At 41.1% G+C, this 12,143-nt stretch overlaps 1 protein-coding gene across 1 annotated transcript in view; it reads right to left on the bottom strand.

Annotated features, from left to right (window-relative positions):
• Positions 1-276: 276 nt before the first annotated feature.
• LOC126203081 (anaphase-promoting complex subunit 7) overlaps positions 277-12,143 on the bottom strand; it is a 173,078-nt gene continuing 161,211 nt past the window's right edge. Inside the window, exons 10-11 of the mRNA XM_049937321.1 lie at positions 840-990; positions 277-711 (exon numbers count right to left, since the gene is read on the bottom strand). Of these exons, the coding sequence (XP_049793278.1) occupies positions 643-711; positions 840-990 (220 nt within the window). The 3' untranslated portion in view covers positions 277-642. The remainder of the gene's footprint in view (positions 712-839; positions 991-12,143) is intronic.

Below are 12,143 nucleotides of genomic sequence, written 5' to 3' on the forward strand. Positions count from 1 at the left end.
TTTTATTGTTGTTGTTAAAACCCAATTAATTTAATTCACATGCTGTCACAATCTTTTAACAGAGCTTTAAAATTATGCACTTACCAGAGAGAATTAGGAAGCCAGCAGGATCGTAGGAATCCAGAGTACAACCCTCCCCCCCCCCCCCCCCCCACCACCACCACCAACCTCCACATCAAAATCATACAGGTATGGGACAAACACAGATAGCATGTTCATATTATACAAAATGAGAAACACATGCATATTCTAAAAATATGTCTTATTAACAATGTTATCATAACAAAAACAGGACATATACATGCAAATCAGGAATTAGATTTCATCACAATATAAATATAAAAAGTTTTCTCCTCTATACCTCACACTCAGTTCATACAACATAACAGTCGAACATTATAAAAACACATTTTAATCTCACTAAAAGCAACATTTCTGTCAGCACATGGCGTATGAATGAACATGTGTTTCAGTCACTATTTACTTTTTGATGTAACAAGTCGTTGAGGAAAGAAAAAACATGTTCGAAACAATAATTCAAAGTAGTGCACGAAATCCCCCGCCCCCTCCTCTACATTTCTAAATTTCAGTCTTTTCCACTGACTGTATCTGCATGATTGCTCCAATCAGTGTAATGTATATTCACTGGCTGCTCAAGTCAAGATCCATGTCTGACCACACAGCTTCAGTCTCACTCTCATCAGGTTCTGCCTGAAATATTAAAGTTACATAGGCTTATATATGCATAAATAATGCTTATTCTCGTGAAATAATTTTCTCAATAATAATGAAGAGTATCTGCACAGATAAAAAAATAACAGCAACGCAAAATGTCTTACTTCATTTTCTGAATCAGCAATGCGCTCATAGGTAGTGTCACCCCCTTCATCTTCACCAGCTGCCATCATGTAATAGGAATTGTCAATTTTGCTTGTATTACTGTCGATCCTGTGAAGTCCTTCCAACGCTCTACGATTGCCTGGATCTAGGCTGTAAATAAATTAAGCTTTCTATCAGCTGCTCATTTCCCTTCATCTTGGAAAAACAAAACACAGAAATATTATTAATGTGAAAGGGGAGGGGGGGGGATTTCTACACTGAATGAACTGGAAAATTGTTATTGTTTAAAGTGAGTTAAAGCAGTGCTCAGAAACACCTCCTTTCAGCTGTCCAGTGTTATTGCTTTGTCTTTTTACAAATTAATAAAACATATCCCAATTTAATGCACACACAATATCTGCCAGTGCAAGGTAGTGGACATATACTTGTGCAAGGAAACCAGTATAACTTTGTAATTAATTTTTTTTCCATAACTGTATACATCACAGTCCTTTTCCTTCACCCCTCTTCCTGCCCCTTCAATTTTTATGCCAGAAGAAGGAGTCACTGGCTCCAAAAGCTTGTAAAAGTTAAGTCCTTTTGTGTGTGTGTTCCCTTGCCACCACTTGGTGAGTAGATTTTTATCTGTCCATTTAGATTCCATTAGAGAGAAAACAGTAGAAGAGTTGGTAAACGATATTTTTGGAAGAATTATTAAGTGGTCCTCTCTAAATGGACTCCCTAAATTTTGAAAACAAAATCCACTTTATTCAGTACTCTGTACAGCAAATAGTGCTACCAACAACTGATGTAGCACATAAGCAGGAGTCAGTAAATAGGGTAGAATGCTCCAAATTTTTTGCATGTACATACTGCTGAAAACTGGAAAAAGCACATTACTGAGCTTCTCAAACAATTAACTTCAGCTACTTTTGCTCTTCATATAATTACTAATCTTGGAAACAATTGTACCACCCTCCTGACACATTTTGGTTATTTACATTCAATGATGTCTCACAGAAGTGAGCAGTACGAATAATATGCGGTGTTCACCCATGGATGTCACATAGGTACCTCTTCAATGAATTAGGCAATTTAACTGCACTGATACAATACATGTATTCACGAATGAAATTCATCATAAATAATCCATCACAATTTGATGAGGACAATAATGTCCATACCTACTACACTAGAGGGAAGAATGACCTTCATTACCCAGTGTTAAAGCTATCATTGGCTCAGAAAGGAGTTTAATGTGCAACGCAAAAATTTTTGATCATTTGCCTAATAACATATAATGTCTGACAGGAAGTAAATCAAGTTTTAAACCACCTTTGAAAACTTTTCTTCTGGACAACTCCTCCTATTCCACTGACAAATTGCTACTTAAAAGCTGGTAGCTGGGGTGGGGTGGGGTGGGGTGGGGTGGGGGGTTGTAGAAAGAAGTTTACTTGGATACCAACAGGACTGAAAATATTAATGTCTTCAGTAATGTTAACACTAATAATCATGTATACACATCGTGTAAACTGACTTGTGCTACTTCATTTTGATAACTGAATTGTTCAAATGTCTTATGGAACATGTAACTAACTAACTAATTAATTAGAGTCTTTGCATATGACAACTTACTTGGGCCATGGCCTACCTAACTACTGGTATGCCTTTTTCAGAAACAATAATTTTGTACTTTTTGCAATAACTGTCCAAGTTTTATGACTAGGTAGCACGCCTGTATATTCCCATCTTCGTATCAACTGAAAAAGTTTTAATTTTAAGCACACTATTTAGATGAGAAAAGGTCCCTTAGTCCTGTGACAATTCATTCATTCATGTCAATTTGTTCACTTTTGTTATTAAACAAATTCCACAATCTTTATAGTAAGAGTTAATGATTTTTAATGAACATGTGGAGTTAATTCTTCTATATTCTCTCTGCTGAACACTAAACCTCAGCTTTGAATAGTATGTTGAATTCCCCCCTAGACTTGATAACTGCCTGGATTTGGTATGCCACATCCTGGTCAAGCCACTCACTGAGGATTTGTTAGTGTAATACCATGAAATTACGTGAATACTGATGTCAGTGTTTTATCTGCTGTCCCAACATGTTCCACAGATTTTCTATGTGGTTCAAGTCACACAATTTTGCAGGCCAATAGAGATATGATAGGGTGGGGGACTGTTCAGGAAACCTGTCACATAGTCATTACATGTATTTGCAGTTGTGAACATGGACAACCATCAGCTGTATAACAGAATGACAACAATGAAAATTTGTGCCAGACTGGGACTCAAACCCAGATATCCTACTAATCGCAAGCAGTTGCCTTACCATTAGGGTATTTGAGCACGACTCGTGGCCAGACCAAAACTTCCATATCTCGCCAACCACGTGTCTGCAACAGCTCTCGTGCATCCGTTATGTATATTCCAATAAGGTGAGACAATTTACTTTTAAGTCACTTGCCCAGTGTCAGCATATATGATATTGCAGTGCCTGTGTTATTCTGAATTATGTTGGAATGTTCCTCTGGACATGGATGATGACATATGGAAGTTTAGGCCTGGCTGTGAGTCATGCATGAATAGCCTAATGTTAAGGCCACCACTCCCGATAAGTAGTGGGAAATATGGCTTCGAGTCACAATCCACCACAAATTTTCATTGTCGTCATTCCATTATACAGCTGATGGTTGTCCATATCCACAATTGCTAATACTTTTAATGTATTTCATAACAGCTGTAGTCATCACAGTGCCTGTTCCTTTGGACATGCATGCATGTCACATGTTCTTCCAGCCTAATAATTTTGCTGTTGCCTTCTTTGTGTGTTTGGGTGAGCAATGGCCTTTTGTAAGTGACTGACTCCAAATATTCATTGTACACAGTTTCCCTTGCAATTTTCTCTTGCTAACGGATTGGGATGGACATTCATTCATCACTTATGGCAATTCATTTTGGGTTTGGAAGTTATTTCGATTCATAAGTGGTGATACATGTCCCACTCAATCAGGATATTTTTCCAACCACGATTCTGATGTCATGTTTCGTGGGTACAAGTGTTACACCACTTTCTGTAGGCACGTTGAAACACCGGCACAAAAAACAAACAAATCCAGCAATTTCACACACTACATGGCCATGGGCATGGCCAAAGATGATTGCCTCTTCTTGCCATGCTGTCACTCCTTATCAATGTTTGTGCACAATGTTTGCGTGAAAAATAAATGTTTCACTCATCACTAATGCCTTATGCTCACATAGAGGTAGTGCACACACATGCAGATGAGCATGTGACTCGATCCCTGTGCCTTCTGTAAGGGCTTATGATTCATCTGTCCGTGCACACTGGGGTGACAGTGTGCTTATCTGGCTATCAAGATGGAAATGTATGAAAGCCCTCAATGACAACCAAATCATAATCTTATCGAAGATTGGAAGAAAGCACAAATCAAACCCATACAAGAAGAAGAGCAGATCTCTCTGATGTCTAGTTCTTGTAGGATCCTAGATCATTTTCTGAACTCCAACTTAATGAGCAATCTTGAACACAATGTGCTCCTCCATGGCATACAGCAAAGAGCCATTGATCAAAGTAAATCAGGTGGATGCAATATTTCTTGACTTTTGAAGAATGTTTGAGTCTGTACCTCACCTAAGCTTACTATCAGAAGCATGATCATATGGAATATCAAACAAAATTTATGAATGGATTGAGGATTTCTTGGTCAGAAGGACAAAGCATGTTATTTTGGATGGAGAGTCATTGACAGAAGTAGGAGTACCTTCAAATGTTCTCCAGAAAGTGTGTCTGAACCCCTACAGGAGATGTTACATTTTAATAACCTTGCACACAATATTAATAGTAACCTCACACTTTTTGAAAATACAGGGTTATTACAAATGATTGAAGCGATTTCACAGCGCTACAATAACTTTATTATTTGAGATATTTTCACAATGCTTTGCACACACATACAAAAACTCAAAAAGTTTTTTTAGGCATCCACAAATGTTCGATATGTGCCCCTTTAGTGATTCGGGAGACATCAAGCCGATAATCAATTTCCTCCCACACTCGGCGCAGCATGTCCCCATCAATGAGTTCAAAAGCATCGTTGATGCGAGGTCGCAGTTCTGGCACGTTTCTTGGTAGAGGAGGTTTAAACACTGAATCTTTCACATAACCCCACAGAAAGAAATCGCATGGGGTTAAGTCGGGAGAGCATGGAGGCCATGACATGAATTGCTGATCATGATCTCCACCACGACCGATCCATCGGTTTTCCAATCTCCTGTTTAAGAAATGCCGAACATCGTGATGGAAGTGCGGTGGAGCACCATCCTGTTGAAAGATGAAGTCGGCGCTGTCGGTCTCCAGTTGTGGCATGAGCCAATTTTCCAGCATGTCCAGATACACATGTCCTGTAACGTTTTTCTTGCAGAAGAAAAAGGGGCCATAAACTTTAAACCGTGAGATTGCACAAAACACGTTAACTTTTGGTGAATTGCGAATTTGCTGCACGAATGCATGAGGGTTCTCTACCGCCCAGATTCGCACATTGTGTCTGTTCACTTCACCATTAAGACAAAATGTTGCTTCATCATTGAAAACAAGTTTCGCACTGAACGCATCCTCTTCCATGAGCTGTTGCAACCGCGCCGAAAATTCAAAGCGTTTGACTTTGTCAAACCGTCGGCTGTGGTACGTTTAGCTCCCTGCTTGCTTTATTTGTCGACTTCCGCGGGCTACGCGTGAAACTTGCCCGCACGCATTCAACCGTTTCTTCGCTCACTGCAGACCGACCCGTTGATTTCCCCTTACAGAGGCATCCAGAAGCTTTAAACTGCGCATACCATCGCCGAATGGAGTTAGCAGTTGGTGGATCTTTGTTGAACTTTGTCCTGAAGTGTCGTTGCACTGTTATGACTGTCTGATGTGAGTGCATTTCAAGCACGACATACGCTTTCTCGGCTCCTGTCGCCATTTTGTCTCACTGCGCTCTCAAGCACTCTGGCGGCAGGAACCTGAAGTGCGGCTTCAGCCGAACAAAACTTTATGAGTTTTTCTACGTATCTGTAGTGTGTCGTGATCATATGTCAATGAATGGAGCTACAGTGAATTTATGAAATCGCTTCAATCATTTGTAATAGCCCTGTATATTGTACTATCGGGAAAAAAACTGCACAAATATCCAATCGGATCTTGATAAGATTTCAGTGTGGTGCAAAGACTGGCAATTTGTTTTTAATGTTCAGAAATGTAAAACTCAAGAAACTAGTATTCTGTAACTACAATATCAATTAACCAGAAATGGAGTCAATGAACTCATACAAATACCTGGGTGTAACATTGCTACTGACCATACAGAGGAGACGTTGAATTGCAGACAGGCACAACAAAATGATTGGAGTGCATTTGAGCTCTGGGCCACAGGCACTTCTTGTAAAGCAAAGAAAACACACACACACACACACACACACACACACACACACACACACACACACACACACTCTGTCCCTGTCCTTGGCCACCGAGGCCAGATTCGGTGGCCAGAGACAATGGTGACGTGTGTGAAAGTTGTGCTTGTGTGAATGTGTGTGTCTTTTATGCTTCACAGGAGGGCCTTGTGGCCGAAAGCTCAAATGAATAGCAGTCTTTTTGGTGTACCTGTCTGCATTTTTTTTTTTTTTTTGTTTTGGTTTTAGGGCGCAAAACTGCTATGGTCATTAGCGCCCAATACCTGTCTGCAATTCAGCATCTCCTCTGTATGGTGAGTAGCAACCTAGCCTTTTCATAATATTGTCGTCATTCCAACCTGGATTTTCCACTGTTTGAATATAACATTTTGAGTGTCACAGAAATACTGAAAAATATGAATCGCCAACATGTAAGTTTACTTATAAAGTGAAGAATCTAAAAGAATCAGCCCCTGTCACAGGAATCACAAGACATGATTAGACTAATTGTCCGGCCTGATAGCTGAATGGTCAGTGTGACGGACTGCCATCCTAAGGGGCCCGAGTTCGATTCCCGGCTGGGTCGGGGATTTCCTCCGCTCAGGGACTGGGTGTTGTGTTGTCTTTATCATCATTTGATCCCCATCCGGCGCACAGGTCGCTCAATGTGGCATCAAATGTAATAAGACCTGCACCAAAGTGGCTGGACATGCCCTTCCGGCCAATGACACCAAACGCTCATTTCCATTTTTCCATTAGACTAATTACAGCATGCACAGAGTCATATAAGTTCCTGCACTTTGGATGTGATTGGAACAAGAAGAGACACTAATGCGGTACCACTAGTACTCTCTGCCATGCACTTCGAACTGGTTTGCACAATGTGTCTGCAGATGTAAAATATAAGGTTAACAACAAAAGAATTATCTGACATCTGTTATACATGAACCAGAGTTATTGTTGGAAACTGGACACAGTTGACTGACTAGATATTCTTCTTCGGTAGTCAGTAATCCATCTCACATTGTCCCTGTAACACTTTTGTCCTGTTATGTATAGTGATCACAAACTTAGAGCCATGCACCTGCTGGTGCATGTCTCCTTTCTGCTGTTCATGCATGTCAGACATAAAATTCATTCTACACGTTAATAGCTTTCTGACAATTTGTCTTGCATCAGCTCTATGGTTCTTTCTGAGGATCCTCTTTGATGCATAAAAGACCCCAATTAGTGTCTAATGATTTCTGAACATTATTAGTCTTTCCCGGCAATGTCTTGTTATGAGACCAATATGCTATTGTCATCATGAATGTAGCAAAGCAAGACAGGACATAGCAGAAATGTTAAGTTGTAGAAGCATGCTTGATCTTGGGAAACACTGGCACTGCTGTAGGAAAATTAAAACACCCTTCGGAGGAAAGAGAAGCACCAGTACGAACATTAAGAACTCAGATGGCAAGCCAGTACTATGCAAAGGAAAGCATAAAAAGTGAAAGTTGAAGATAACACTATGGAAAGGGAAGAGGAAGTATTTGAGTGTTAAATACAAGATATGATACAACAAGAAAAGTTTGATGGAACACTGAAAGATGTAAGCTGAAAAGTCCTCCAAAGCAGGTGACATTCCCTCAGATTTACTGAGATCATTGGGAGAACATACCATGACAGAACTATTCCACCTGGTATGCAAAATATATGAGACAAGAGAAATACCCTCTCAGTCTTTGAGAATGTAATAATTCAGAAATGTGTGAATTCCTAAGCGACCAAACTGTTGAGGTCATCGGTCCCTAGACTTACACACTACATAAACTAACTTATGCCAAGAATAACACACACACCCACGCCTGAGGGAGGACTCGAACCTCGGGCGGGAGGGGCTGCGCAATCGTGACATGGGGCCTCAAACTGCACGGCCACTCCACGCAGCTGTAATAATTCCAGTTCCAAAGAAGGCAGATGCTGGCAGGTATGAAAATTACTGAACTGACAGCATAATAAGTCATGGTTGAAGACAACTGATATGAATTACGTACATAAGAACAGGAAAAACAGGCAGAAGTCGATCTTGGGGAAGATCAGTTTGGATTCCAGAGATATGTAAGAACAATACTGGCCTTACAACTTATCTTAGAAAATAGACTTGAGGAACGCAAGTCTACATTTATAGCCTTTTTCCATTCTGAGAAAGCTTTTGACAATATTAACGAGACTGTACCTTTGAAATTCTGAAGGTAGTAGAGATAAAAGTGATGGACTGAAACGCTCTCTACAGCTTGTACAGTAATCAGACTGCAGTGATAAGAATTGAAGGACACGAAAGGGAAACAGTAGCTGAGAAAGGAATGACACAGAATTGTCGCTTATCCTCAATGTTATTCATCTGTACATTCAGCAACCAGCAAAGAAAACTGAGGAGAAAGTCATGGGGGGAATTAAAAAAAAAAAACAATATGTGAAATGTCAATGGAATTTGGTCAGACTGGAAAAGACTTCGAAGATCATTTGAATGGAATGGATAGGATCTTGAAAAGAGTTTAAAACATGAATATCAACAAAAGTTAAACAACGTTACTAGAATGAAGTAAAATTAAATTAGGAAATGAGAGACTAAAAGTAATAGTTAAGTTTTGCTGTTTGGACAAGAAAATAACTGACAATGGTGAAGTAGAGATGATATAAAAGACAGGCATGCAAAAGCAAGAAAAGCATTTCTGCGAATATGAATTGGAGTGCTCAGGCACGAAGAAAATAGATTTGAAAAATATAGTTCTGCACAGGACTATTACAGATTAGATATGCAGATTGGGTAACTAATGATAGGACACATCGTGAGCCATTGAAGACTCATCAGTTTACTGGATAGAGGTGTGGAGGGTAAAAACTGTTGGGGGAAGGCCAAAGAGACCAAATGTTGACTGTAATGAGCAGGTTCAAATGAATGTAAATTGCAGTTGGTACACAGATAGGAGAGAATGTAAACTTGGAGAGAGGGAGGGAGACTGCAGTAGAGAGGGCAGAGGGTGCATTCTTTGCATCTCTGAGTGAGTATTCTGCCTCATATTGCGTTGCTGGCCACCCTCTTGTTGAACTGCCACTAATGTGGGATTCTGTGCTGCACTTAGTTGGTATCCTTGAATTGTCAATCATATCCTTGTGAACTGTTATTTCAGTGAACTCCTTTACAGTTATCCTCCAATAGTTGGTTGGTCAGCAAAGTACCTTGGTGTTCCGAATGTCAAAGGTGTTGTCTTCCTTGATGCTATGCTTTACTACCTCCGATTTCTCTGTTTCTCCCCGTCACACATCACTGCGTGGAATCCAAGGCTGCATTCACCCAACGTATTCTTGGCCACATTCACAGGTAATGCTGTATATTCCAGGTACATTCATTTTTAGTGGATCTTTTTCAGAGCAAAGCTGCTCTTTCACCCACAGCTGTTGTCTGACGACAGTTTTTAAGTTAGATTTTTCAAATGGGCTTTTAATTTTGGCTGAGGCATGTCCCAAATATGGAAGGAAAGTTTTGCTGAATACTTCGTTCAGGTGCTTTAGTTTGTCTGGGAGGCTTTCTTTGTTGCAGATATGTGCTGGATGGTGGCAGCTATTGCATGAAGGTGCAGAGGTCTGAATGTGTTTTCTTCTTACATACTGAATGGCCTAGTGGACCATCTGTCTTCCTTTCTTGTGGGACACTGTAGATATCAAGAATTCATCCAATATCATAAAAATACTTCAGGAAATGTGATTGCAAAGAGATGGCAGTTGGACCACTCTGATGCTGAGCATGCCACTCAATGTGACGTTCCTAATTCCAGTGACTGCTTCATAGCCTTTGCCATTTGTATCCTTCCCACAAACAACAGTTTTTCTGAATTGTGTGGATGGAAACTCTCCCTGCAAAATATTGTATGTTCCTGTAATCCTCCTGGCCTCAACCTTCATAGTGATTGTCCTTTTCCTTTCCCATTCCAGCACTACATAGCACTCCATTCCACCAACACACCCACAGACCGTTTACTTCTCTCCTTTTCCGCTAACCCCTCTTGCCCCTCCCACTTCCTTGCCCTTTGTCTAACCTTCCAACTGCACAGAGCTGCCCTACCCTCTCTCCACCTCATCCTGGTACATTCCCACAATCAGCACTCTATCATCCCCCACCCCTATCTTGTTGTTCCTCCCCATCCCTCTCCCCCTCCCTGCCTCAGCCTCCTTCGTACCACCTGCACCCGATTTCCTTTCCCATAATGTGATGCTGCTCGCAATGTGGCCTCAGCAGCCAGAGACTATGGTCGTGTGTGTGTGTGGGGGGGGGGGGGGGGGGGGGGGGGAGGGGGGTCTGTTTCCAGTGAAGGATTTGTTGCATGTAAGCTTACTTTCTGCCAATCTGTTGTGCCCATTTGCGCCTCAGCGTCTCGGCTCTATGCTGAGCAACAACTATCCTTTTCATAATATTTTATTTACTGTTTCCTTTATTTTGCCTTTATATGTATACCATTTTAAGTCAGTTTTCAGCAAAGGGCCTAAAAATTTTGCTTTTATAATAGCATTTACTGTCACACTAATGTTGTGTACATCATTCATACCTCCGTGTGGGTATTCCAGCCATGTCTTGCGAGTTAGACAGTGCTAGCTGTGCTCTTGTGCTGCACTTCGTCGGTATCCTTCCTACCTGTTGACAAGATTGTCATGAACCCGTATTTCAATGGATTCCTTTATGGCGATGCCCCAGTAGCAGGTTGCTCAGCAAAATATCTTGGTGTTCTGAAGTCAGAGGTGTAATTTCGCTCCGTGATTGCTAATTTCTCTGTCTGTCCCAGTCGCACGTGCCTGATGTGCTCCTCACAGCATTTCGAAATGCAGCACTGTGTTTGCCAACTATATCGTTGGCCACATTTGCAGGCAATGTTGTGCATTCCAGTTACTTTCATTTTTAATGGGTCTTTCACAGACCTGAGCCACTCTTTTGTCTCCAGCGATGCTCAGAAGGTGGTTTTGTGTTGGATTTTTCAAGTAGCCTCTTAATTTTGTCCGGTTTTGTGTTGGATTTTTCAAGTAGCCTCTTAATTTTGTCCTGAGTATGGAAGAAGAGTGATTCCTTGTCTTCTTCTTCATCTTCCCAATTACCAACATCTTGTGTCTTCTTGAATGCCCCACTAATCTGTGCTTCGCTGTACCAATTTGTGCAGAGTACTTCCTTCAGGTGCTGTATATACAGAAGGCTTTCTTCTTCACAGATGATGTTTGCCATATGTACCAGGGTGGTCAGCATTGCCTGCTGTGACGCTGGATGGTGGCAGCTCGTTGCATGCAAGTATGGGTCTCAGTGTGTCTCCTTCCTATACACTGAATGGCCTAGTGTACCACCTGCTTTCTTTCATATTAGAATTTCCAGGAAAGGCAGGCAAGCATCCTCCTCTATTTCCATAGTGAAAACAATGTTTTGATGGATGCTGTTAAGGTCCAGAAACTCATCCGTTGCCTGTCTGCCACCCTCCTGTACCACAAAAGTTTTACCGATACAGTAGGTTTAGTGCATAGTCTTCTGGTGAGTGGTTTGAAGTGCCACCTTCTGAAAGTGTCCTATGTAGAAATTTGCTATACCTGAAGCCAGTTGGGATCCCATGGCCACTCCAGCCATCTTTCTATAAAACTCTCTGTTGCCCTTGAAGTAGTCTTACGGCTCGAAATGTTCAAACAGCAGCACCAATGAATCTCTCAGAGGTAGTTTTGCGAATAGCGGCGTAACATCGAACATCCAGATAACAAAGATGTCATCAATGAATCTGAACCAGGTGAGGGGTTTAGAATTCAGGGTTTCTAGGAAGGATTCCTCTAGATAGCCCATGAATAGGTTA

This window comes from Schistocerca nitens, chromosome 9 (assembly GCF_023898315.1).
Source record: "Schistocerca nitens isolate TAMUIC-IGC-003100 chromosome 9, iqSchNite1.1, whole genome shotgun sequence".
Classification (NCBI taxonomy): Eukaryota; Metazoa; Arthropoda; class Insecta; order Orthoptera; family Acrididae; genus Schistocerca; species Schistocerca nitens.